Genomic DNA, 27321 nt, shown 5'->3' on the forward strand with positions numbered 1-27321 from the left:
CCAAGAGGGCCATTGTTTTCAGAAACTTGGTCATCTTTCTGTCAGATCTTCTTTGAAGATAGCAGCTTTCCAGTTGTTGCATAATCCTCCCTTTATATTTCTCGTGGATTTGATTGGGTTCGGAGTATGGTTAGGACACTCCAGTTACTCACCTCCCTCACACTAGGCTGAACTGTGGAGCTGCTCCGACAAGGGAGGTAAGGCAAGAAGGAAGGTCATATAAAGTCCTCTGACCACGTCGTGCATTTACATTAAGTCCAATGACAGTCTTGTATTGTCTTTAATTGACAACAGGAAGAACTCAAGAGAGACTTGAAAATTAAGAAAGAGAAAGACATGGTGCAGGCCACAGCAGTGGCGGCCACCTCGCCTGCAGCGCCGCCTGCGCCTCCGGCCCCTCCGCCTTCACCCCCGCCTCCGCCTCCCCCGCAGCACACAGGCCCCCTGGCCACGGCCACGGCCACGGCCACACTGCCTGCGGCTTCCCAGAAGAGGAAGCGAGAAGAAGAAAGAGACTCAAGCTCCAAGTCCAAGAAGAAGAAAATGATCTCTACTACCTCAAAGGAAACTAAGAAGGACACAAAGCTTTACTGTATCTGTAAAACGCCTTATGATGAATCTAAGTGAGTAGATCTTTTCGGGCTCTAGTTTATTTTCTTAAAAGTTTAGCTGTTAAATTTCCAGTTGCGAAGAAAATGAATGTACTGGTAGCAATGTCAATGAAAGTAGTTGAAAGTAAGGGTAATGATGTTTCGTCTGTGGTCTTGTAGCCGATGTTCTTAAACTTGACACTAGAGAAGTAAAAATTTTTGTATTTTACGTGTTCATGATTCATGTTTGTTCTTCATCGTATTCTTTTCTGTCAAAAACAAGCTTTCTGTTGCTCTTTTGCTTTCTCCTCTTCTCTCTGGATTAACTCCAAATCAATTAGTAATGCTGTCTGGAGAAGGAGGTCTATTATTACTGCTGCCCAAAGCTGAGAGCAGCCTTTCTGGAACCTGTTCACAACCTTATGATTACATCAAATCTTAGCCACTATCTGATATGAATGGTGCACAAGGTTTCAAGTTTGAGTGGTTTTGGTTTTTTATTGTTTAATTTTAAGCAATTCTATGTTTTTGGTATTGTAATACTGACAATATTATTTTTGTCAAAGTTCCCACTTTCTTTTTGGGGACAAAAGCTGGAGTGTTCTTTCCACTCAGTCTTCAAGAATGACACTCAAAAATGTGATAATAAAGCATGGCAGCTGGAAGCTGTTTTTGGCTGTTGTGACTTGTATTTGGTGATATATACAAGATTTTAAAAACACTAATCCATTAATGCAGTTTCATTTTTTTGTTATCATTATCATTCACCGAAGTATTTAGCTTTCATTTTGAGTATTTAAATGTAGGCCAGCTTTTCAAAGTCAAGGTTAACTAGTGTTTTTTGCAGTACCAAGAAGTTTGTGCTAAAAATATATGATTATTTAGAGTTAGCCATGCTTAATATCTACCTTCAGTGGATGCCTAATCAGTTTATAAAATAAAATAGTGATCTTTTCAATCACGTTTTTTAAGTTGCAACTTGGAAGCTGCTTTGGCGGTGCTATTTAAAATTATAACCAGGTGCTAGATCAACACTTTCTTTGCTAGCTTTAGCTGTGTGTTGAATTAAGCACCTCAGTTTTGGCGTCTTCCCTTTTCATTGTCTTTATTGGAAATGACAGATAATGTGGAAAGTGGGGCCCTGCTAACTGATTTTGCCCTTAGTCTAAAACAAGCGTGCCTCCCTTTAAGCACAAGAATATTCAGCGATTTACAGAACAAAACAGAACATGATTTACTTTCTTTGCAAAAATATCTGCTTATGGACTTCATTTAAATAATTAGACTTCTTTGGCTTATTTAAAATATTCAGATCACAGAGATTCATCTCACACACGTTTTTGTCATACTTAACGTTGCCTAAAATGAGGCACGCATGATCATGTCCTCATTCTACTGCGATCGCCTCATCGTCTCGTGGGTATTTCCTATTTTTCAGTTTGTTGTTATCAAAATTTCAATAGGCCAAGTTCATCCACTCCCTGTTGTAGTCGGGATGAGTTAGTGTTTTTTAGGAGTATTTTGTAATCTCTTATACCAAACTAGGCTGGTTTGGGAATCTAGTGAGAGTGACTAACACTTGAAATTCAAGTCGTGAGCTCACTTGCAGAATACATTGCCTGCCATCCAGTGAAGGCCACATCCAGAAACACCCTGCAGGCCCAGTCCCTAGTGAAAATCCTGCAGGAGTCTTACTTCTCAAAATAAAAAAATTAGTGGGACTAGGATGAACCTCACAGTCCTGTATTATTAATCCTTTACATTGAGATGGCAGGTTAGTTGGAGGACCAGTTCCATTTCTCCAGGCGAATTTACCAAGAAAGACTTGGGTAGAACCACATCAGCAAGCCAGTCAGATCCCTTAGGGTCCACAATAATTCTTGCTGTGAGTTTTACATGGCGTTCCTACATCGCGCTGCCAGCACTTTTAGATACACTCTGTGTTTGTCGTAGAGATGCTTTTCATTCATTTGGGATCTTACATTACAAAAGCCTTGAGGGTTAACTGCATGTGATTACCCTCAGTTACGTACCCGTGTAGCGCCTCAGCTCGCCAATTAACCTAGTCACTCTCCACATTGTCACACACATTACATTGAAAAACTGGCCCATGTTGTAATCTGTTACAATTAAATTCCCATGTTAATTTAGAAAACTTAGTAGAAATTGAATTACCACATATACTTTTCTTGGATTTCTTCTTCATATCACATTTTGACCATTTATCTTCTACACCTGCCTGACCTGCATGTTCCTTGTAGTGTAACTTCTTGGTGTTTGCGCTTTGCTTTGTTTCCAAATTTAAACTGTGAGATACATTTTCAAACCTATCTAAGAAATAGCCCTGAATTTGAAATGGCTTCTGTGGCATAGGTTTGACAGATGTAAGTCTTTGATTCTTTGGCTTTGGTTTTTGTGCCTGTTACAGTTTTAGACACATTCATTAAGAGGGAGACATTACCATCAGTGTGGTGTTTATTTTTTCAAATTCCCGTATGTTTTTAAAGACCCATATTTCACTAAACAGTGTATTTGTTGAAATTGATGTGAGTGATTTTATGTTTCTACACCTGATACAGTGTCAGATGCTGTAGTGTGCTAGGGGTAGAATGGTCGGATGCAGGATGCTTAGCTGACTCATTGCAGAAAGTAATCCTGTAAGAAAGTGAATCGGGACAGGGAAGACAGATTTAAGTATCATGCAGCTCAAAATGACAATTACATTGTCATTTTCATTGTGAATACTTTTAGGTTCTATATTGGCTGTGATCTTTGTACTAACTGGTATCATGGAGAATGTGTTGGCATCACAGAAAAGGAGGCTAAGAAAATGGATGTGTACATCTGTAATGATTGTAAACGGGCACAAGAGGGCAGCAGTGAGGAATTGTACTGTATCTGCAGAACACCTTATGATGAGTCACAGTGAGTTCTGATAAGAGCATCATATTTAATAATTTAGGAAGCCAAATTGCTCTGACTGGTTACGTATTTATTTTAAAATAAAAAGCAAGATCTTTTTCTGCATATATTATACACTTACATTACAAATTCCTTTCCAATTTTTTTTCTCTTTTTTTCCCTCTTTACCTCCCCTTCAAAATTTATGTTGCTTCATAGTGAATGTTTGAGATGCATTGGGGGAATATATGGTTTAACGGTCGACTTGATTCTTCAATATGTAACATAGAAATTAATGAGATTAAAATAGCCTGACTTGTTTGGACTTTATCAGTGTTTGAAATGGCGCTTTATTGTAGGTTAGGGGGAAAGAAAACACTAATTTGGGTATAATTTCTGAGACTCTGTTATTAGCTTATAGGATTTTGAACTCCCGGTTGGGTGGCCAGTACCAGCTTCCCATTTGATACAGTACTAGTTGAAAGATTTTTGGTTTATTTTGTTTTGAGCTTTAAAGTCAATTAAATATTTTGCATTTTTCTTCGTATTAATTCTCCACTATTACACAGTGTTCTTTTTTCCTTTCTTTCTTTTTTCTTTTTCTTTCTTTCTTTTTTTTTTTTTTTTGGTAAAGATTTTATTTATTTGACAGAGAGAGACACAGCAAGAGGGGGGAGTGGGTGAGGGAGAAGCATGCTTTCCGCCGAGCAGGGAGCCTGATGCGTTCCTGATCCCAGGACCCTGGGATCAAGACCTGAGCCGAAGGCAGACACTTAACAGCTGAGCCACCCAGGCGCCGCTACACAGTGTTCTTAATAAACTTTTATTGCTTGTTCTTAATATCAGAAACACTAAATTAACACAGTTGAATGCCAAGCTGCAAAAGTATTAAAACAGTTATAGTACTAAAACTATTTTATACGCAGAGTTAGAATCTTTTCAGGTGCATGTTTTAGTGTTCTTTAAAATAAATTGTGTAATGTGATCCCATCTGTTTTGAACTCACATTTCCATTTCGGATCTTACAGATTTTATATTGGCTGTGATCGGTGTCAGAATTGGTACCATGGGCGCTGCGTTGGCATCTTACAGAGTGAGGCAGAGCTCATTGACGAGTATGTCTGTCCACAGTGCCAGTCAACGGAGGATGCCATGACAGTGCTCACGCCGCTGACAGAGAAAGATTATGAGGGTTTAAAAAGGGTGCTTCGTTCTTTACAGGTGAGAAACCGCTCTGTGCGCAGCGTTTGAAGAGGAAGTCAACCAGCGTGACTTTGGAGATGTTTGTAGGGTTCGAACCTTCCAGTCACAGAGTCTGTGATTATTTCCTGACTCCTGGCTAGCCTAGTGAAGTACTCCAGACTTCAGTCCTTCACATGCCGATACCATGAGGTTAACCATATCCACACAGGAACACAGTTGTTTATCTAACACTCAGTTTTAAAATGACTCACTTTTTTAACCTAGATTTAATTTTTAAAGACAAGTTTACCTCACCACTGTAGATTGAAAAACAATTTGATTAAATTCTAGGGAGGGGGCACCCGGGGAGCTCCATCAGAAGAGCATGCGACTCTTGATCTTGGGGTCGTGAGTCTGAGCCTGCCTTGGGTGTAGAGATTACTCAAAAATAAAATCTTTAAAGGAAAATACAGATTTTAAAAAAAGAACTGAAAAGAGAACAGTGGTCTCAGTATGTGGATGAAGTTATTTAATAGCGTGTCTCTGTCACCTCATTAGCAGTGGGAACCATTCCACACTTGGAACCTATTCCCTCTAGCTGTACAGGTAACAGGTTATCACGTAGGGATGAGAGTACAAGCTTCTGACATCTATGCTAGTGCTCCACCCGCGCCAGCTGAGGTCCTCAGCCCACCCTTCGAGAACCCTTAGTACAAGATATGCTCACCAGGGATGATTGATGACTAGAGTGAAACTCTAGTATAAAATAATTATAAAATAATTTCATCTCTCAGGTTTAAAACTGACTTCTGGAGTTTAGGGGTTGATTGATACAATAACTCAATTGGGAAACTTAAATGAAATGAATATTTCCACCTGACAATAATGTTGTTTTCTGCCCCCCTCCTTATAGGCCCATAAGATGGCCTGGCCTTTCCTTGAACCAGTGGATCCTAATGATGCACCAGATTATTACGGTGTTATCAAGGAACCTATGGGTAGGTACTGGAGTTGAATATGGAGTGTTTTCAGATATCTCAGCAGTTACTTATCATCCATGAAACTGGTACATTGTGAGGATATGCTGAGCAAGGCCGGTGGAAGAATAAATTGGCATGGTAACTTGTAGGATAAGTGGGGAGTGTGTACGAAAGTTTAAATCTGCATTCCCTTGGACCCAGCAATTTCATTTCTTAGGATTTACATGTGTACAAGTATGTTGTTCATCTCAGACTGTAAGTCCGGAAAAACGAGAAATGAAATCAGGGGCCATCAGTAAATCTGTAGAGGAACAGCTGAATCAGATGATACGTGAACAGAGTACTATGCAGCTGTATAAAAGATGAATGAAATCGATGCACGGATCAGGGTCTATCTGAGCCTCTCATCACTCCCTGTCACCTTTTCCTCATCTTTTCCTGAAGGAAAGCACGTTTGGTGGGCCTGAGTAGAGAGCCAAGAGACTATACCCTCATTTCCCACGCCAAAAAAAAAAAAATGGTAATAAGTAACAGCCACAAGTGATTGTATTGTGATGAACAGTTTCAGGTGCTTGTGCTAAAAATAATTTATCCTCAAATGCAATTATAAAAATGTAGATAAAAGCTTCTAAAATTGCCAAAGTAAGAATTAGCTCCAGCTGATGAAAGTAGTTCAAAAGCCAGCTAAGCATTTTTTTTTTTTTTAAAGATTGGAGAGAAATGGATTTTTTTTTTTAATTTTATTTATTTATTTGACACAGAGAGAGATCACAAGTAGGCAGAGAGGCAGGCAGAGAGAGAGGAGGAAGCAGGCTCCCCGCTGAGCAGAGAGCCCGATGCGGGCCCCGATCCCAGGACTCTGGGACCATGACCTGAGCCGAAGGCAGAGGCTTTAACCCACTGAGCCACCCAGGCGCCCAGCTAAGCATTTTTTAAATGGGAACGATTTTACTGTGTATTTGAAAGTTGCTAAGAGAGTTACCTGAAAAGTTTTCATCACAAGAAAAAAAAAGGCTTTTTTACTGTATGTGGTTGGCAACAGGTGTTAATTAAACTTATTGGGTAATCAGTCACTTTGCAGTATATTGATATACCAAGTAATTATGTTGTACACCTAAAACTGATACAGTGTTATATGTCTGTTATATCTTAATTTTTTTAAATGAGAAGGGTTTGTGTTTGACGCAACTTCAAAGAGGGGGAGAAAACGTGAAGGGGAAATAAGTGAAGCTTAGTTAAAACTAAAACAAGTAGCCGTTACCTCTGTTCTGATGTCAAAGGTAGAAGAAGCTAATCTGTGTACATATTTTAGATTTGTGTAATCTCTTTTGAGAGAGTATCTGGGGATATTTATTTAGACAGATAATTCTGCTTCTAAACATAACGTAGAAAATCTAGGAAATAAAGAAAAGAAGTAAGAAAAGATAAAATGTACCTTTATATTTTCCTCACCGAATCCCATTTTGGTGTGCTCTGTGTGTGTGTGTATTAAAATTGAGACCATATGATTTGTTTGAGGGGCACCTGGATGGTTCAGTAACATCTTTGTTTATGCATTTGCCTGCACTTGTTTGTTTTCTGAGAAGAAATTCCTAGAAGTAGATTTTCTAGAGTTAGAATGTCTGGGTCAAAGGAATATATATATACTTTTTAGGCTTTTGATAAATATTTTCAAGTATCACTTCTGCAAATTGAACCAGTTTCCAGTAACAGCATATATACGTATCCTTCCCTCTCTACTCTTGAAAACACTGAGTATTATACTTTTGAGAGGAAATATTTTCTTCGAAAATATTTTTTCAAAATACTCAAAATATTTTGAAAATATTTATTTCAAAACAACGTGTTTAGTATACAGGTGTTAGAGAGGTGCAGTAAAGTATAAAATATATTGCCACTCACACTCTTACTTGGAGGTAATTGTTGAAGATAGGCTGATGTGTTATTTTTAATTTCTGCTAACTTGGATAAAGAAAGTGGTTCTTTGGCTTTGCATGACTTCAGTAACTAGTGATGTGTACTTATTGTCTGAATTTTATGTGAGTTTCCTATTTATGTATTTTGCGTTTTTTTTTCTCTAGATATTCATATTGTTGTCAGTGTTCCTTAAGGGCTCTTTTATATCCCAAGGACTGACTTAGGTGGCTCAGTCAGTTGCGTACTGGATTCTTGATTTCAGCTCAAGTCTTGGTCTCAGGGTCATGAGATCAGTGTGAAGCCTACTTCAAAATGAAGTCCTATACGGATTTTTTTTTTTTTTTTTTTTTTTTTTTTTTGAGAGAGAGAGAGAGAATGTGTTAGCCCAGGGAGGGGCAGAGGGATAGGGACAAGCAGACTCTGCTGAGTGCAAAACTCAACACTGGGCTCAATTCCATAACCCTGAAATCATGAAGTGAGCTGAAATCAAGAGTCGGACACTTAACCTACTGAGCCACCCAGGCGCCCCAGCATATGATCATTTTTAATACTTTTGGATTTAAATCTATTCACCATTATAAATTCTGCTTCTGGAGTCATACTTTAGTCCTCTGCCCTTCCCCAGGTTTATAAATACTCAGTTATATGTTCTCCTATATCGTTCTTTCTTTGTTTCTTTTTGAGGGAGAGCAAGTGCACAAACGGGAGGGAAGGGAAAGTGAGAGAGCATCTCAAGCAGACTCCGCACCGAGCCCAGAGCCTGATGCGGGGCTCTGCACCACAACCCTGAGATCATAACCTGGGCTAAAACCAAGATTCATACACTTAACAGACTGTGCCACTCAGGTGCCCCTCTAGTAATTTCTTTTTAATGGCTGTCTCATTAAGTTGGAATCACAAAATGTCCAAGCACTATTCACATACATTATTAAAATTAGCCCGGCAGTAAGTACGCAGAACTTAAGTGCTATGTTAAGTGTTTACTCTTTCCTGTACAGCTTACTGGACCTACTGCGCACAGCAGATGTGCCCAAGCCTTGCTTGAAATTTCATCAGGCTAGGAGCATGTTTGCGGATGTTTTTTCCCTTATCTACATAAACTGGAACTATCAAAGATGGGTGTGTGGGTGTGTTAAGATATATATAACAGGGGTGTGTGTGTGTGTGTGTATGTATGTGTGTGTATATATATATATATATATATATATATATATATATATATGTATATATATATATATATAAAAAACAGGGGAGGCCTTGGTGGCTCAGTTGGTTAAGCATCTAACTCTTGATACTGGGTCATGATCTCAGGGTTGTGAGATCGAGCCCCATGTCAGGCTCCATGTTCAGCGGGCATCTGGTTCCTCCTCCTCCATCTCCCCCTGCCCCTCCTCCTGCTTGCACTTTCTCTCTTTCCCTCTCTCAAATAAATAAATCTTTAAAAAAAAAAAAAATATATATATATATAACAACTTTAATATGCACAGTTCAATGATTAATCACATTCACAATGTTGTTTCTTTTAGTACCTTTTATTTTTTACTTTTTAAAAAGATTTTATTTATTTATTTGACAGAGAGAAATCACAAGTAGGCAGAGAGGCAGGCAGAGAGAGGGGGGAAGCAGGCTCCCCGCTGAGCAGAGAGCCCAATGCGGGACTCGATCCCAGGACCCTGGGATCATGACCTGAGCCGAAGGCAGAGGCTTTGACCCATTGAGTCACCCAGGTGCCCCTTTTAGTACCTTTTATCCGTTTTCACTGTTGTCCTTAAATTTTAATCCACCTAGAATTATTTTGGCATTAATGTGAGGTAGAATTTTTTCTTCAGATATGTAGAAGGTTGCCTCAACCCACTTTATTAAGGAATTTTTTTTTCTTCTGCTGCTTATTTGAAATGACATCATCAACATACATACAGTTCTTTTTTCTTTTTTTCAAGATTTTATTTATTTATTTATTTGACAGGCAGAGATCACAAGCAGGCAGAGAGGCAGGCAGAGGGAGAGAGAGGGAAGCAGGCTCCCCGCCGAGCAGAGAACCTGATGCGGGACTCGATCCCAGGACCCCGAGATCATGACCTGAGCCGAAGGCAGCGGCTTAACCCACTGAGCCACCCAGGCACCCAACATACATACAGTTCTTATACTGAATGCAGTTAGGTCTGTGCCCGTTTTGAGTACGGTTCCATTACTGTTGGTGTCGTCCTGCACGTGCCACACTGTCCATTATCATAGCTTTATATGTTTAATGTCTGATAGATTAACTTCTCTCCTGCTGCGTTTATTGTTCAGTGTTTCTTAGATAGACCTGAAAATCATTTTCTCAGGACACCTGCTTGGCTCCGTCGGTTGGGCAGCTGACTGTTGGTTTTGGCTCAGGTCCAGATCTTAGGGCTGTGAGATTGAGCCGTGTGTCGGGCTGCTTGCTCAGCACCAAATCTGCTTGAAGATTCTCTCTCCTGCCCCTCCCCCAACTTGCAGACACCCACTCTCTCTCCTCTCTTTCTCTCGCTCTCAAAAAAATCTTTAAAAAAGTCATTTTCTCAAATTCCAAAATAATTATTGAGATTTATTTAGAACTGTTACCTATGAGTTTGTCAATCCTGGATTGATTTGAGATCACCAGCTTTTTATGTAAAATTGTACATGGAGGGCACCTGGGTGGCTCAGTTGGTTAAGCAACTGCCTTCAGCTGAGGTCATGATCCTGGAGTTCTGGGATCAAGTCCCACATCGGGCTCCCAGCTCTACGGGAGTCTGCTTCTCCCTCTGACCTTCTCCCCTCTCATGCTCACTCTCACTATCTCTCTTTCAAATGAGTAAATCTTTTAAAAAAAAAAAATTGTATATGGAATTTTCCTTCAACCACAACTTTTTCCTAGATGTAATGTTATTTCAGGTAGATTTAGTTCAGTATATTCAAAAGCACTTACCTGTGTACTACCTGAATTATTTTAGTCATTTCGGCATACTACCTGTACTATTAACATACTATTTTTATTCATATCAGCTAATATTTTTCCCTTTATTTTAAGAAGACATTTTATGTCCTTGTCACCTTAAGTGTTAAGTCAGTATCACTTGTTACCAATATACAGTAACAATAAAAATAAATAATGAAAAAATTATGTTATTAAAATCGAATACAGATACACAGATACCACAAAACCACAAAGATTTTTTGTTTGTAATTTTGGATTCCCTCTTTCTCTTTGTACATGTAGTGTATATACGTAATTGTTCGCATGTAAAAATGTACTTAGATGTATATTGATGGTGTTGATGTAGCTTCTTTTATTTCAACCCAGCTGAATAAAGGGCTATTTTCTGTAGTTAACTGAAAATAAAAGTACCTTCTTAAGAGTAGCCAAGATTTATATTTTAGAATCCCCAATCAAAAACAAAATTTCAGAAGTGCTCCTATTTTCTTCATGAATTGTTAAGTAGTTTCCATTGGTGAATCAGCTTGGTTTCCTGGACTGTTTGGGCAGGAAATCTGTATTCTTGTGAGTCAGAACTGTGGGCAATATTCACATTGGATCTACCTTAAAGCTTTGAAAATGTTTTTACATTTTGTGTTTTTAAGACCTTGCCACCATGGAAGAAAGAGTACAAAGACGATATTATGAAAAGCTGACGGAATTTGTGGCAGATATGACCAAAATTTTTGATAACTGTCGTTACTACAATCCAAGTGACTCGCCTTTTTACCAGTGTGCAGAAGTTCTGGAGTCCTTCTTTGTACAGAAATTGAAAGGGTTCAAGGCTAGCAGGTGAGCATGTGTCTTAGTGTTCGAAAGTAATCCAGTTCCTCAAATTCTGTACTGTTTTGTCTAGGGAATTAGTGCTGTTGATGGTAAATTTGAACCTTGAAATCAAGAATCTTGAAGGAAAAAAAAATCAAGACTCTAGCATTATGACATACCGCCAAGGACAAGAAGACAGACTCAGTAATGAGAAATTGTTGAGTTTGTGATTTGCTTAAAATTTAAAAGTTATTTTTTAAAATAAAACACTTATCAGATGCGTGTGGAATGTGAGGTGCTGTGGGGCAGGAGCGCCCGGCTGGCTCGGTTAGTGGAGCTTGCGACTCTTGATCTCAGGGTCACGAATTTGAGCCCCACATTGGGCATAGAGTTTACTTAATACAATTTATTTATTAATTAATAAATGCTGTGGGGCACATACGGAGGTAGTAGTAAGCCCAAGCCCTTGCCCATATTGAGTTTGCAAAAGGATAAAAATGACTATTGTAGAGGGTAGAGTAAGGGGAAGACCTGGAAGAGGGATTTAAGTACTTTATTCTTAATTTATGTTTGCTGTATCTTTGAAGTCATAAAATGGTTTATTTCTGTGGATATTTTTCTGTGGGCAAAACTAGACCTTTCCTTTGAACCTCCAGTGTCTCAACTTCAGTCCCTGCTTTTCAAGCCCATGACTTCCTTCCTTCCAACAGAAGCCTGTTCTCCTTCTGGTGATAACTGCCACCCCTCGAAGCCCTGAGATTCACTGGTCCCATCCCCCATCCACCAGCTCGCATGCTTGACCCTCCCTAGATAGTCAGACTAGGTAGATCTTGGCTAGTTTGGGACCTGGCCATCTCTCTTACCTAGTGAGCTCTGCATACCAAAGTGTAAGAGGCGGTGCTCAGCTTCATTATTTTCCTCTCAGGACAGTCCATAGCGTGTTGTCTCTGTCCTTGTCCTGCAGCAAGGTAGATCAAGAGCTGTGTTTAAGCATCACTTTACATAAACTAAAGGTAAGGGACAAGCTCAGGAATCAAAAAATGTAGGCAATGAAGGAAGGAAGCCAGGTAGGTAGGCAGCCTCTAGACCAAGGACGAAGAGATTTTACAAAATCTGTAATACTTTCCCATTTGTATCATCTCCTGTTAACCCATTAGCTATAAAACCTAAGGCGGAAGAGGATTTACTCGATATGGTGAAGCCCCTAGTAAAATAATAACAAATAAAAAGGGATGCGGGGTGCCTGGGCAGCTCAGTCAGTTAAGCCGCTGCCTTTGGCTCAGGTCATGATCCCTGGGTCCTGGGATGGAGTCCCACATCGGGCTTCTTGCTCAGCAGGGATCCTGCTTCTCTCTCTGCCTCTGCCTGCGTGTGTGCTCTCTCTCTCTGTCTCTGACAAATAAGTAAATAAAATCTTAAAAAAAAAAAAAAAAGGAAATAAAAAGGGATGAACTCAGAATAAGAAAAGAATACGGTAAAAGTTGGTTAGCTGATGAGATTTTTTTTTTTTTTAAAGGTTGCTTAGGTCCACAGCCCTGTCACCCTAAAGCTGTGGCTCTCGATGGGGGTAATTTGCCCGTAACCATACCCCCCACAGGATACTTAGCAGTGCATGGAGACATTTTTTTTGTCATACTGAGAGGTGGGAAGTAGTGCTGGCATCCAGTAGGTAGAGCTCAGAGATGCTAGTAAGCGTCCGCAGCGCACAAGACAGCCCCCGCGGCAAAGAACTCTGCAGCCCCAGAATGTCAGTAGTGTTGAGACTGAGGAGCCCTGATCGAAGGCAACACCTGCCAGTCAGCCCTGCACACATACATAGGGCTCTGCAGGCACCTGTCTCATCCCTTAACTTACTTTTCTTTTCTTTTTTTTTTAAGATTTTGTTCATTTGATACAGAGAGACACAGCGAGAGTGGAAACACAAGCAGGGGGGGTGAGAAAGGGAGAAGCAGGCTTCCCACTGAGCAGGGAGCCCATTGCGGGGCTCGATCCCAGAACCCTGGGATCATGACCTGAGCTGAAGGCAGATGCATAACAACTGAGCCACCCTGGCACCCTTAACTTAGTCTTCTTAAGTGTGAACAGCCAGCAAGGGATGGCCAGATGTATAAGGAAAGCTTGCAGTGTAAAAGAGAAAGGTCAAGGCATAGCAGAAGAATAAATTCCAGGGAAAACAAAAAAAGAGAACTTGAAAAAGACAAAGCAAGACTCTCAGTCATGTCCCAAGAGAAATTTTAGAAGGTAATTGAATTTAGGGGCACCTGGCTGGCTCGGTCTGTAGAGCTTGCAATTCTTGATCTTGGGGTCAAGGCCCACATTGGGTATTTAAAAAAAAAAGAAAAAGATCTTGAATCTACAAAATGACTAACAGGATATTAGGAATAAAGAAAAATCAGAAAGAGTGGCTAGGAAAAACAAATCTAAAAAATCTAAACTATAAGCCGTGGAAGTTAAAATCGAGAACTTTCTCAATGCAAAGAACAAAAAGACAAGTAGATGAAAAATTATGAAAGGAAAAAATACACTGTAGCATATCCAGTATTCACTTAGTGGAAATTCCAGAAAGGAAGAATAAAGAGGACTGAGGAGAAGAAACCATCAAAAGACTAATAGGGAAAAACTCCCTGAGCTGATGAGAGGCACAAGACTTCAAACCCAAGGAAAACACATTCATTCATCAGCAAATGGTTTTTGAGACCCTCTGTGTGTGCGATACTGAATCCCTCTGGAGCTTACATTCTTGTGGAGTAAGGAGATGGAGTGGGGAATGGAATGATGAGGACAGTTGCTAAACATAATAAGCCAGCTGGACAAAGGGAAAAAAAGTCCATCCCGCATATAATCACTTAAAATTCCTAGATGCCGAGGTTTAAAGAAACCCCTCTCAGAGTTTCTAAAGAAGGTGGAAGAACCTATAAAGTAACAAGAACCAGACTGGTGTCACCCTTTTCTCTAACGACATGGAATCCTAGAGGACTTTGGCGGAATAAATCTAAAAGTCTGAAGAAACATGATTTTCAGCCTAGAATTCTGTGTCCAGCCAAACAGTCCAGTGCAGAGGCAGAAAAAGCACATCTTCAGTCATGGGCCCTGAAAGGCACTCCTTCCCATGTGTCCTTTCTTAGCAAGTTATTTTAAGATGTGCACTAGCAAAATAAAGAAGCAAATCAAGGAAACAAAAAGTCTTGGATCCAAGAAACAAGAGGTTCAAGAAAACAATATGAGTTCTTCTGACCCAGGATGTCATTTGTGCAGTAGGCCAACGCAGCAAGCCATCCAGACCGGAGCAGGAGGATGGAACTCTCCCAAGAGGAAGGTGTCTGGAGGAGAAATGGTTCATACATTAGATAATGAGCTTAAGAACGTAAGAGGAAAAATGAAAGGCAGTTCAAGATTGCATGAAAAACTAGAGTTGAATAGGAATGCTAAGAATGCCCTCTTAGCAACCGAGTAGGTGCCACAAGGAGAAAAATATTTACATAGTCCTCATAGTGTAAACAGTACACTGATTTTCAACTTTTAGAACCAGCCTATAGACAAATCACAGAAAGATGTAATTTAAAATTAGAAGTAAAACTTGAATTCCAGAAAGGAGGTGGGAAAATGATTATGTGAGCTTAGGTCTCCTTTGCCACAGCAGGACTGAAGCGATATAAAGTTGATAAAAAAAAAAGAAATAGCCGTGTAAGAAATCTGCCTACCCAGAAGTTCAAAGTAATTGGTCCTAGGGAGCCTGGACAACAGGTCGGGTCAAGGTTAGCGTCGAGGGCCACAACTCATTTTAAGTCTCCCTGCTTTTTATTTGTACTTCATGCGTTTCTTCCTCCAATTAAATTTCTAAAATTGCTTTTTTTTTTTTTTTAATTGGAAAAGCTTTAGCCCTTGGTGGTGACTGTGAGGTGGAAGCTGGGGAATTTGAACCCCACCCTGCTGCCAGGCTTGCAGGCAGAACTCAGAGTGGGGTTGGCGGCAGCTGCCGACGGAGAGGAGAGCGTCTGTGGGCCTGTGACAAAACGAGGGAATTGGGGAAAGGAGAGGAGGCCCCGGGGGCTGAGTCTCTGCACAGTAGAGGGGCCACTTAGGAGAGCCTGCCATCTGGTTATTTCCTGTAGATTTTTATTTTATTTGAGTTTACATCATTTTCATTAAGAAATATTGGAACAAATTGAGAAGTTTGCCCAGTTCTGTGAAATGTGAAATTTTAGGGAATTTTTGATTTCCAGGGTTAAGGCAGAATGAGACACATATGTAGCCATTCATTGAAATTTAATTGATTTGTGGATTTTTTCTTTGCCATATTTTCCCCATTTTTAATTTATGATCTCCAACGTTGTTTGCACATTATTTTCATTTACTGTACTTTGTTATAATTCATCATTTATACCATCCATGTTCTTTCTTTTCTTACAGATTCTGATATCTTTAGTCTGAATTTTTAACTGGAATCAGAACTGGATGTTGGGGTCACTCTATCTTTTATTGTACCACGTGATTACCTAATTCAAAATTGCCCCCTAAAAGTTCATATTAGTTAATATAATTTTTTAATGTTAAAAATATATGTATAGTAGTAAACAGTTTATTCTAGCAGCCATGTTGAACAATGTATTTAAGAATTGTAAACTCCCAGAATACTGTATTTATATACACTATTGCAATAGACCATACTTTGACTTAGTCCTGGTAACTGTACAGTAATTTGGTTTTACTAACGAAAGTTGTGAATAAAACTGTGAAACTAGAAAGGAGACTTTCTGGACTTTAATAGACAAATGTGATTTTTAATACCGCTATTTCTCTTTTTTTAATATAATTTTTTCTTTATATTCCCCCAAGTCAGTGTAAATAAGCATGCCACACACACACACACACACACACACACACACACACACACACACACACACACACACACACACACACGGTCTTTACCACAATGGTAATGCTTCTGTACGTGTTTCTTTCTGTCCCTCTGGCTAAAAATGTGTAATCTTCCTAGATGAATATATATATATATATATATATATATATATATATATTAATAATGGCCGTTTCCAGTGAACTATCATGTTTCTTTGTACAGTGAAAATTTCTATTTTAGGTTAAAAATTTCTTACTTATTCTCATATATTTGCTTGCCAAGGGCGAATGAAAGAACATGGCTGCTCCCCCCAGACAAACCGACCTTGGCATCCACATAAAGCATCATTGTTTTAAAAAATGAAGGGTGCTTAATTGTTCCCTTTTTTCTGTATTCTGTAGGTCTCATAACAACAAACTGCAGTCTACAGCTTCTTAAAGTTCAGCGCGTTAACCTAACATAAAACACAGCAAGAATCTGGTTGTCTGAACTATTTTAAATTAAGGAGCCAGATGTTTTTAGTCAGGTTATCCTGACAAGACTTGACCTAAACTTCGTTTTTATTGGTCATAACAGTCCAATTATATTCTTGGCCAATTTTGTCCAACGGACAAGGGAAAAGCAAAGTCAACGACACCATTATCTTGTCAAGATCAAATGGTTTTACTATTGTGGCAGAAGCGGGAAAACTTTGTTTATTGAAAAAAAAAAAAGAAAAAAGAAAGCAAGAGAAAAAGATAATATGGGGTCAAGTGTAACTCCATGGAAATGCCACGTCTGCTCTTCAGTGAAGAAGCTGGTTTAGAGTCTCACAGAAAACTTTTGACTGTATTTATTTATTGTTGCAAAAAAGACGCTTTTTTATTGCTGCCCTCATTTGTCAGCTAATTATTTTTTCTTATAAAATCCAGCCCCGGTTACATGTAATCCATTCTGTATCTTATCATGATTCCTGTAGGTAAAAGTACAAGACGACCTCTAGATGTCTTTTCTTTCTATGAAAGGAGCTGCTATGTACACATGTGCACACACACATAAACACACACACAACTGGGAATCAACAATGAGTTTATTGTTCATGGTAGATAAAAATTAAGCTTGCATAAAGGTTGGGCTAAGTGGTCCTGGACTACAGACTCTGTTGCCTTGAATATAACAGTACAATTTGTCATTTACTCTGCACCAGGCTAAACTGAGTAAAATCTATTTGAAGGTATCTTGTTTGTAAACATTTGTCAGATTCTAATTTTTTTCTTTTTGTATTAAAATTCAACTATGGATGTATATGAAACAAAATAAATGGAGATCATTTTTCTCCCACAGATGGTGTCTTTGAATGTGCGCTAATGATTACCTGTAAGCCTTTGAGGGGAAAGGGAGGGCTGCAAGGTACATAACAGGCTGGAGAATCTAATTGCACCTGGGTTTCCCCAGGGCAGTCGTGGCCCTTCATTTCCTCGTTCCCAGCCCACTGTCATCACATCAGAGAAGAATCTTCAGGGGTGCTAATCCTGTTGCATCAGTTAATCATACTAAAGGGTAATGTGGCAAAATACACATTGCCTTCATCTGTACATTACATAATACCAGGCCAGGCAAATGATCAGTTACGGACAGCTACTTACAGTTTATATGGGGCATTTTTTAAATTACTTCATCCATTTTGTATTTTTTTGTTGGTTGGTTGAGTTGTTTGTGGGTTTTTTCCCCACATAAGAAAAAGTAGTGTAAGCAGTAGGGGGAAAATGGAAACAGCAGAGGATGGTGTATTTTGCATGTCTTTCCTTTTGGTGTTCTAACCTTACACGTTGTATTACCTACCGCATTGTAATAATAGCTTCTGTAAGATCTGCCATAGTTGGTTTATGCAGCTTTGCAAAAATTTTACTAGATTTTGCACTAATTCATGTTAGCTTTGTCCTGCCAGTTTCTGGGATTTGTCAAATCATGTTTTTAAAAAGTTTCCTTCTGTTTAATATCACCCTGCTATGCAAAACCTTTCCCGGACCTTAGTTTCTTAAAAGAACGAACGATGTTGCTCCAGTTCCCAGTTCTTCCTTATCACAGACTCAGGTGTGCAGGTTATTCTGGGTTAATTTTATCTCATGAAGCCCATTCCTTTTTGTACATACAAATGTCACTTAGAAACCTATGCTTACAAACTTAAAGAGACTAACTGCTCAATATGAAAACATGGAAACAAAGTTTTGCTTAAAATAACATGGAAGTAGTCAAATACAGGTTATTTTGTCCTTTTACCTTAAAAAAAAAATGTTGCCTATTGTATGCACTGTGCTGATGCAAGAATCCTCCATTTTAATGAATTACAAAATCATTCTGCATCTCGTCACGTCACAGTATTTCTGTACTATTTATTCATATATAGAGAGAGAGAGAAAAGATATATATGGGCTTAATCATTTAAAACTTGTTACGGCAAGAACTTTCCTACCTGTAGGCAATAGATTGCTATGTTTTTAACAGATTGTGGCAAATTCTAAACAGCAATTCCTTTTGTACGTAATAGGACATTTCATCCTAGAAAAATAAAGTAATGTTTTTGACATTGGATTTGGTGCAGTTTCTAATGAAATAGTGGTTTGGTTGGTTGATATATTTTCTGTAGCCGTTGGCATTGCCAAATTGTACCAAAAAAGATAAATTTTATGGGAATCCTCAGACCAGGAAGATACTAATTTCATATGTGTATTTAATAGTATAAAGCCTTTTGTAATTTCTATCACTGTATAGACATTTTATAGTTTTATCAACTACAGAGCTTTAGTCTTGTTTCAGAAGTAATTTTTGAAAAACATTCTTATAACACATAATGAGTTTCAAAAGCTGCTTTTCTAGGAGTATTCTTTGACAAGCTCCTGCTATCCAATAAGATAAATATATCACAGCTCTTTTACTTTGAATAATCCAAGTAGTAGACTGTACATTCGTGATACACGGTTAGGATTTTCTACCCAGTCTTTAGGCTTGTAAACTCATGTAAGTTGCATCAGTAGATTTCCTTGGCTAAAAGGATTTTCGGTGCTTGTTATGTTTCATCTGCCAAGTTCACAATCCTTGAAAACCTTTCCTAATAAGTATTTTCATAATATTGGTAAGGCTCTTTTCTCCCATCCAGAGTCTGCAGGATTTGTATTTTAGTTAATGTCCTGCAATAGGTTAAAAAAAAAAAAAATTGTGAACTTCCAGAGATCTTTTCCAAAGTAAAACAATTGTCTTTTTGTATTTCAAATGGTCTGGAGTGTTATTTAGAGACCCTGAGATTTGCTGTTGTTCATAATCTACTTTCCCAGAATCTGTAAATTGAGGTTCTTTCCTTATTTGTATTCATCTGTGTGGGTTTCTGATATTAGAGAGCAAGCCTGGTGGTGACCTTTTAAACGTGCACATACGGACAGGCTGAGCTAGACAGGGCTAGCTACACAGTTACTGTAGTTCCCGCTCTTCGTGACTGAGGCCACTCTTGGAAGCCTCCAATTTCTCATCCTGAAAGTGAGAATGGTGCGACCTCATGGACAGAGCAGTGTCTTGTGAGTGCTTGAGCAGGGGAGGAGGGGGGGTTGGAGAGAGCCAGCTGAGTATTTTTAATAATATGAAATATTCTGAGATACTTTGGGATACTTCGAGTAAGCTACCGGAGAAGACATTTCTTATATGATCACACCCCCATTTGATCCAATTTGGACCAAATTCAAATTGAAAGAAAAGCTTTAAATGATAAAGTTCTGGACCCAAAATTGGGTGGCATTTGCTGGGTCAGTTTTTAGGTGTTTGTGTATACTGTGAGATCAACCTTAAAATTGATGGAAGGGAAATAGAAACAGTGCCAATTGGTATCTTCAAAAACTTAAAAAAGTTTGTACCAAATAAGAGTATATATTTTTATAGGCCTAAAAGCAAAACAAGTACTTTTCTTGAGTTCTAAGAGCTTAATTCAAAGGAGGGATGCTGCTGGGTTCCTCTTGAAGGCAGTGGAGTATTTTACTGATGAGGGACTTACACGTGCACACAGCATTTTATGTATGGTCTTTGGAGCACAAATCCATGTGCTGAGAAAAATCTTCAGTAGGACAAAAGGATTAGGAGCTACAATGAACTTGTTGCTTACAGTTTTGCATAAAGTTAAGACTGTATCCAAGCTACTGATTGAATATTGAAAATGCGACTCTTTGTAACCTTTTTCGCCTAACCCAGGATGATCTGTTTGGTCACTCCCTCCAGTGCACAGACCCCCTTGCCCAGCACTGTTCTACCTCGTTTGAGCCTCACCTGTCTCTCATCGAGACCTGGTCTTGAACGACGGCCGTAGTTCTGGGCAGTTTCTATAAAGCTGGCCTGTTTGTTTTCCCTCCCCGTGGGTACACACTAACCGTATGACCTCTAGCTATCATATAGATTACACGATTCTGGCATCGGGTGTGCTTCCAAAACTCTTCAGAAACTTAGTATCATCAAAGTGGTCTAATAAAACCCTAACCCTCAGGCTTACGTAAAAGTGATTTAACTCTTCACCTTCCAACTCATGACCATCCAACCAGTAATTTATCTATTTGGCCATTTTGCAGTTTTTATTGCTGTGTTATTCAAGATCACCGCTTAGCCTTTTCACATTTAAAAATTCATCTTTGGTTTTTCTGACTGGTGCTATTTAGGTCTCAGTTAATGTTTATCCTAAACACACACACACACACAAGCCAGAAGCTCTTCAATCTCGGCTTACTCTATTGCCAGTGGGTCGCGTTATAATTAATGCAGTTGATTCATTCCCAAGAAGCAATCCTAGAATGATTTTTAGTAAGTTTGGGCAAAACTCATTTTTGGAAAATTCTCCAAAACTCCCTCAATGATGCTTTACCACAGAAGAGTCAGGAGCTCTCGCAAGTTATTTTATCTCTTTGCCCTCTGTTTGGAACAAATAAGGTAAGAGTATCTCCCATCACAGGCAGATGTCATGTCTTACACTCATGCTTCCTTGTGGATGCTCTACTGCCCTAAACATCTTTTAGGATGTATTGTGCTTCTGTTCTATGTGGCCATTAAAGACTGTCTAAAGACACATCATGAGCTCTCTGAGCACCTCTCCTCTGAGACCAGGATAGGCTGTGGGTTTGTTTTTTCTCTTCGGTGCAGTTCCTGTTTATCTTTCCTTCGGCTGTCCTCTTCAGCTGTGGATTATCCATGTCTCTATTCACGTGTTTCAAATTAACTGATGTACATACAGCTTGGTCTTCTGAAAAAAAAAAACTGTTAAAATGTCTTGCGGACTCAAGTATAAAATGAATCTTAAATTCAGGTAGTGATTAAACCTTTTCCAAACCAACTGGAAAAATGTTTAAAATTCACATACTGGCAAGCTGTCATTGAATATCCATTCCAAGGTTTTTGGAGTAAGTTTGAGAAAGGCTTTTTCCTAAACCTGTAGAGCTCCATGAGGCTAAAAAAAACCAGGTGCATCCAAGATCTGATTTCAAGGCAAGATTTACTACTTTACAAACACAAACACGATACTCGGTCTTAATAGAAAAATGACATCAGATACACCCAGAATATGTTTAGCATTGGGACAGTTGCCAGTTTGGCACAAATTGTTTTTAGGAGCAGGGAGGGAAGAGAATAACTATTTCTTACATTTTGGTACATCAGGAACACTTGTTTGAATAATATTTTGCTTGAATTAAGCCTGTTAGTACTCTTTAAGTGTAAAACTTGAATACTTGTCTTGAGTTCTGACCCTAGTGTTTTGATCTAAATGACATTTCATACATGTCTTTTGACTAGTGCGCTGTTATGTACAGAATTTAAAATGTGATGGTTTTAGTATGAAACTTGGTTTGATAATGTGATATAACCTATTCAAAGCTGTATATTTAAAATCAAGGAAATGCTTTTTTGTGAACTCTTTCTACTGAAGAATGTATTTAAATTAAAATAATTAAAAATAAACCACATGAAGCAGTGATCTGCTAACTGAACAGGTCAGTTATCTGAGCTGTGTGAATAAATGCCACTAGACTCCAGCAACTTTGCCAGGGACCTCAGAAGCATACCACTGAAGAGCCATTTTGCAAATAAGAAAGTGGCGACTTCGAGATTAGAGTTGGAACTACACAATCCGTTCCAGAAGGAGCTGTGTGCCCTCCTCCACAGGAAGACCCCATTCCGTGAAGACAGACCTCTCCTGTCTTGTTGCTGAATGCGACATGTCTCTTACAATCCAGCAGTGCGAGGGTAGTACATTTTCAAACGCACTGGGTGTGAACGGCACTTTGAACTTGCCCATTCCTTTTTCGGTTAAATCTCTTCACGTAGCTGCTGCCACTCATGAGCAATCCATCTCCTGGTCGGAGCCGTCCTCTCAGGACCTGGAGCAGAGCTGTAGGGAGCTGGCGTCTCTTGTGGTAGATATGGCCCATCACAATATACCTGCTTCCTGAAAAAAAGTAACCAAAATGTAAATTCGCAGTGTCTTTTAAATGCCAAGAAACAGTAAGAACATGCAAGGCCGTCAAGGAACGCCTAAGCTTCAATCTGGTATCTTGCTGCACCTGTTAAATCTCAGACGTTTCACCCTCAAACAACAGGTGAAAACAGTCTAGGGACCTTTAGAAGATAATCAGTTTATCTGCCTATTATTACCCGCCAACATCCCGGTACAAAGGTCCTAACCACAATGTAATCAGGAGGATTTTCCAGAGCACACCTCTAGAAAGACGTGGGAGTGGGTATTCCACCCCCTCCAAAAAAAAGACATTCTAAACTTTCTAAAAGCGTCTCCGGTGCCCCTCTAGCAACGTTGTTTCGTCACTCCATTTATCAACAAATATCTGAGTGCCCGCTTTGTGTCAATCCATGCTGTTCCCACCTTTAACCAGAGGCACGGGGAGGCTGACGGAGCGGAAATCGGAGTGGCAGAAATACCTGTCGTCTAAATTCTATTCATTTTAGAATACTAATCCCCCCGCCCAAACGGTATTGGGGTAACGAACAGACCAGGCTGTGGCATCCAAGTTACAAGTGGTGGCACAAAATCCGTATATAAAGTGTTCAGATCAGTTTCAATACCAGGTTTAAACTCTGGGCATGGCTTATTGCAGCTGGAGGAGTCTAGGACTAGTATGTGGACTCGGAAGAAAAACCCGTCCGGAGTGATGTACAGGCGGTTCATCTTGTACAGCCCATCCCGGTCCACCAGCAGAGTCACCAGCCGGATCCCTGTGCCGAGCACGTCCACGTCATGCACGATTCCGTTCACTGCTGCTTTCAAAAAACAAAGAGTTTGGAGAAATGCAGAACGCTCATTTCCTCTCTTTCCCCAGTGAGTTTTGCACACATCATGAAATAGTCCACATGGGTCTGGGGACCGCAGAATTGAGTGGGTTTCTCTAGGGTCTCCCCTAGGGCAGTCTGCGAGCACAGCCCGCGCCTGGGCTCGGAAAGGCTCGCCTCGCGGCCTGGGCTCTGCGGCCCGGGCCCGGGAGGTGCTGCGGGGCGGGGCTCACCGAATTCGCTCGCGCAGTAGGACTCGCGCTCGTCCAGGTCCACCCTGCAGGCGCGCGCGCAGGGCTCGGCGCCAGGATCCGCGTCCCTCCGCGGCGGGCTGAGGCGCGGGGGTGGTGCGGGCTCGGGCCCCGGGGGCGGCGCGGCGGCGCGCGGCCGGTTGGGGTGGGCGGGGCTGGCGGGAGCCTCGGCGGCGCGCGCGAGCGACCGCGCGGCCGGGAAGCGCAGGGCCCGGGCGCGTGAGCGCCGCGGGGAGTCCTCCAGCGCGGGCACGCGGCGCGGCGAGGCGCGGTTCTCGGCCTGCGCGAGGCGGGGGCTCGGCGGGCCGGCGGGCGCGTGCGCGGCCTCCCGGAAGCCAGCCCGGTTCTCGGCGGGCGGCGGGGGCTTCCGGCGTCGCGGGTCGGACCAAGCGCGGGGAGCGGCCTCGGCCGCGCGCGGCCGCCGCGGCACCTCAGGGACCGGCTGCGCTCGGGGCCCCGGCGTCTCCTCCGCACTCGGGCCGCCGCCGGGGTCGGGCTTCCTGTTGTGGGGCGGCGACGCTGTAGGGAAAAAAGAGGAGAGGCCGGGGAGGCCGTCAGGGAAGGAGAGGCGCGGAGGGGAGAAGCCGAGTGGGAGGGCAGCGGCGCGGGGGAGGGGAGACCCTGTGAGAGGGCAGGGGAGGCCGAGTGGGGAGGAGAGGAGGAGCGGGAGAGGTTGAGAGGGGTGGGAAGGCGGGCGGAGGGTCTGAGAGGCCGGTGGGCGGGCGGGGTGGGGGTGAGGGGCGGGAGAAGAAAAGGCCCTGGGAGGGGAGAGGAGATGGGGACAATGTAAACTTAGCAAGCACCTGCGAGAGGAGCGATGGCCGGGGAGGGGGGGGGTGAGGCGGGGGGCGGGGGCCCGGAGACTGGGAAGTGAAGGCCAGGGAGCGGGAGGGGGGAGAGGAAGGCGCCCCTGTGGTAAGGGGAGGGAAGCCTCAGCTTCAGGTCTGAGTAGAGCACAGGTTTCCTAGGCCCCGGGGGAAGACTGAGATGAGGGTCTTGCCCTCTAAAAATGAGGCCAACTAAGAAAAATTTTCTCACCACATGGGAACATCTCATTTTGTTAAGGAACCTTTTAAAATCGATAGCTTTTAAAATTGCAACAACCTGTTTGTTCTAGGGCTAAACACAACGGTCAACTGTGGTTAAATAACAAACTCTTTTTTGCCGTTTCTTTAATATATCTATAAACATCCGCCTTTTTGCTATGTACAGTTTGTTGAGAAAGTACCAAGAGCAAACCCCAGGGGGAAAGGTCTCATATTACAGGTTCTCCTAATTGTTTAAGCGCCCCTGACAACAGAACTATTTGGTTTTCCCATCCGTGTTTACACTGTCATCTTGGTCTCTGGGAGTGGATTTTTATCTGGCTTCTTGGACACCGCTTACTAGTAAACTACAGCTAAGGAAGATTTTTAAAGCATGGCTGGGAGGCCGAGGCCCCTGGTTGAGTATAAAAGCACACGCGCACCACTTACATTTCCCCTTCCCTGGTGGCGAAAAATCTCTTAAATGATATGGCATGAAAACAATTTTTTTTAATTATTAATGATTTTCCCCAGCTCTGCAGACAGGTTGGTGAGCAAACTTCAGCCAGCTTGGAAGCTGGGCAACTTTCCATGCCCAGTTACACAATATCACCTCCCCGTTTGCCTGGGTCCCAGTGCCCTCCAAAGAGGCACAAGAACCTTTCTTTTTCTGTGGTCTCAACGGCTGGTTTTCCACATTTCTCTCTTCTTGCATGGAAGAGCTGGGTCTGCCCACGTGCAGCTCTTGCAACACTTCATTTAAAGGGATTTATCTTGCCCAATTGACAATCTCCTTTAAAATCAGCTTTCCCCCAGCCGTAATAGCTGGTTCTAGTGCGTGTTTTTGCAGAGAGGTTGATTCTGACTCATTATGTCCAACGTTGTCCCATTCACAGCTGAATAAAGTTCTGGTAGATATCCAATTCCTGACAACTGTTGACCTCACAACTGCTTCCCCATTGATATCACCATCTGTTGTCATGGGAAAGATTGTCTGATATTTGGGTTAAATGCCACTGAAGTCATTCAGTTTCCATGTGGAAAAATAACCCAAAGTAAATTGCCCTGTGAGGTGCGGAAGCTGTTTTTCCCAGAGATAGGGAATCAGAAGAACATCCAAAGAAAAGCAAAACAAAAACCTCTCCCCGCAGAAAATCCCTTATTTCATTATTTCATTCCCTCAGTAACTTATTTTCATCTCATGCACGAAACTCTGTGTGTGCGTGTTTTAAAGACTCAGGTACGCGCCCCCCCCCCCCCGCCCCCACGGGCCATTCGCTGGGGCTTGCAGCCAGAGGGGAGAGATGTCCGATTTGGGCTCCCCTTCGCCCTCAGCCGCCGCGGGCGCACCCAGCGCTTCGGATCACCCGCGGGACCCCGGCCCCGGCGCAGGGCGGACCCCGCGCTGCTCCCGGCGCCCGCCGCCCGCCGCGTCCTGCGAGCCCGGCCCGCACGGCGCCCGAAAGGCATGCCGCGACCCCTTTTGACACTTTCCCTCCTCTGTGATGGAGCAACTACTTAACATGCAAAGTTTTCCCCAGCCTGCCCGGCTCGCTCGAGATCATTTCAGTAGCTGAACTGGCTTCTTTCCGAAAAGGCTGCCAGGACACACAAAATCTTGGGGACACAGTTTGCTCCTTTCGAACACGAACACGGACACGGAGTCCCCTCTCCTGCACACTCTGACCCCTTTCTCGTCCCGCCCTTCAGCGCGCCTTCTCCCCCGTCCCCCTCCCACCCCCCCACCCCACCCCTGCTCCTCTCCCAGGACTCAGCATTTCCCCGATCTTACCTTTTCTCTCCGCCACTGGGGCTTCGGGAGAGGATCCAACGATCAAACAGAGGAGCCAGAAAGCTCTAGCTGTCATTTTCGTAGACACGGTTCCCAGGCTCTAAAACGGAGCCTGGGCTTTTGCTCTTTCTCTCCCCCCACCCCTTCTCCACACCCCCACCCCCGTTCATGCTAATGAGGGGCAGCCTTTGGGGAAACGGGAATCACTCACTGAACAGACCATTGGAACAAAACCGAGCTGCAGGGATTTCTCCCACTTCCTAAGGGGGACAAGCACATGGCCTCTCGAAGTTGTCCCAGCGAACGTCTGTGGGCAGTGACAACATCAAATCCTAAACTTGAAACCCGTGTGGGTTTGCGGACTGGAGTGGGGCGGGGGGAGGAGAGGGTGGGGCAAGTGGAGAGAATAAGGGTGTTGAGGGGCTGAGGGACAGGGTGGGGGAGAAGGAGTGATAGGAAGTTTTTTCCAGATTAAGTCAACAACAAATAGGCGGATTAGTGCGGAAGACAACTTGGGCTTGTGGAAGGGATTCAAGATGACAGGAAAATTCATCGGGGAATGTGTCCGGGGGTCTGAGAGAAACCAAGCCTACGTATGGTTAAGCTATTGTACTATATATGCCACTTTTATATTCTAGAACCAGAAGGAAAAACAGCCTTGAGCAAAGTAGTCTCTCTTCTCCTTCCCATTTTTTTCTTCTTTCTTTCTCCTTCCTTCCTTTCTTTCTTTCCTTCTTTTTTCTTTCCTCTCTCAATTGAAATTAGTATCTCGTTGGCTAGATTCATCAAGCCCATG

At 41.9% G+C, this 27321-nt stretch overlaps 2 protein-coding genes across 2 annotated transcripts in view; one reads left to right on the top strand and one right to left on the bottom strand.

Annotated features, from left to right (window-relative positions):
- The window catches only part of LOC111158201 (bromodomain PHD finger transcription factor), a 157476-nt gene extending 139981 nt beyond the window's left edge, over positions 1 to 17495 (top strand). The window contains 5 exon segments of the mRNA XM_022520120.1: positions 295 to 623; positions 4520 to 4712; positions 5587 to 5671; positions 11156 to 11342; positions 16575 to 17495. Coding sequence (XP_022375828.1) covers positions 295 to 623; positions 4520 to 4712; positions 5587 to 5671; positions 11156 to 11342; positions 16575 to 16611 — 831 coding nt within the window. The 3' untranslated portion in view covers positions 16612 to 17495.
- A 4158-nt stretch (positions 17496 to 21653) lies between these two features.
- LOC111158204 (chromosome unknown C17orf58 homolog) lies at positions 21654 to 23777 on the bottom strand. Its single transcript, XM_022520123.1, has 3 exons — positions 23691 to 23777; positions 23254 to 23445; positions 21654 to 22621 (listed from the first exon to the last, which is right to left on the bottom strand). The coding sequence occupies exons 2-3, from the start codon at positions 23354 to 23356 to the stop codon at positions 22431 to 22433; spliced, it is 294 nt and encodes a 97-aa protein (XP_022375831.1). The 5' UTR covers positions 23357 to 23445; positions 23691 to 23777; the 3' UTR covers positions 21654 to 22430.
- Between the last annotated feature and the right edge of the window lie 3544 nt (positions 23778 to 27321).

The sequence above is a fragment of the Enhydra lutris genome, unplaced genomic scaffold (genome assembly GCF_002288905.1).
Source record: "Enhydra lutris kenyoni isolate GAN:26980312 unplaced genomic scaffold, ASM228890v2 scaffoldscaffold57, whole genome shotgun sequence".
NCBI classification, from domain to species: Eukaryota; Metazoa; Chordata; class Mammalia; order Carnivora; family Mustelidae; genus Enhydra; species Enhydra lutris.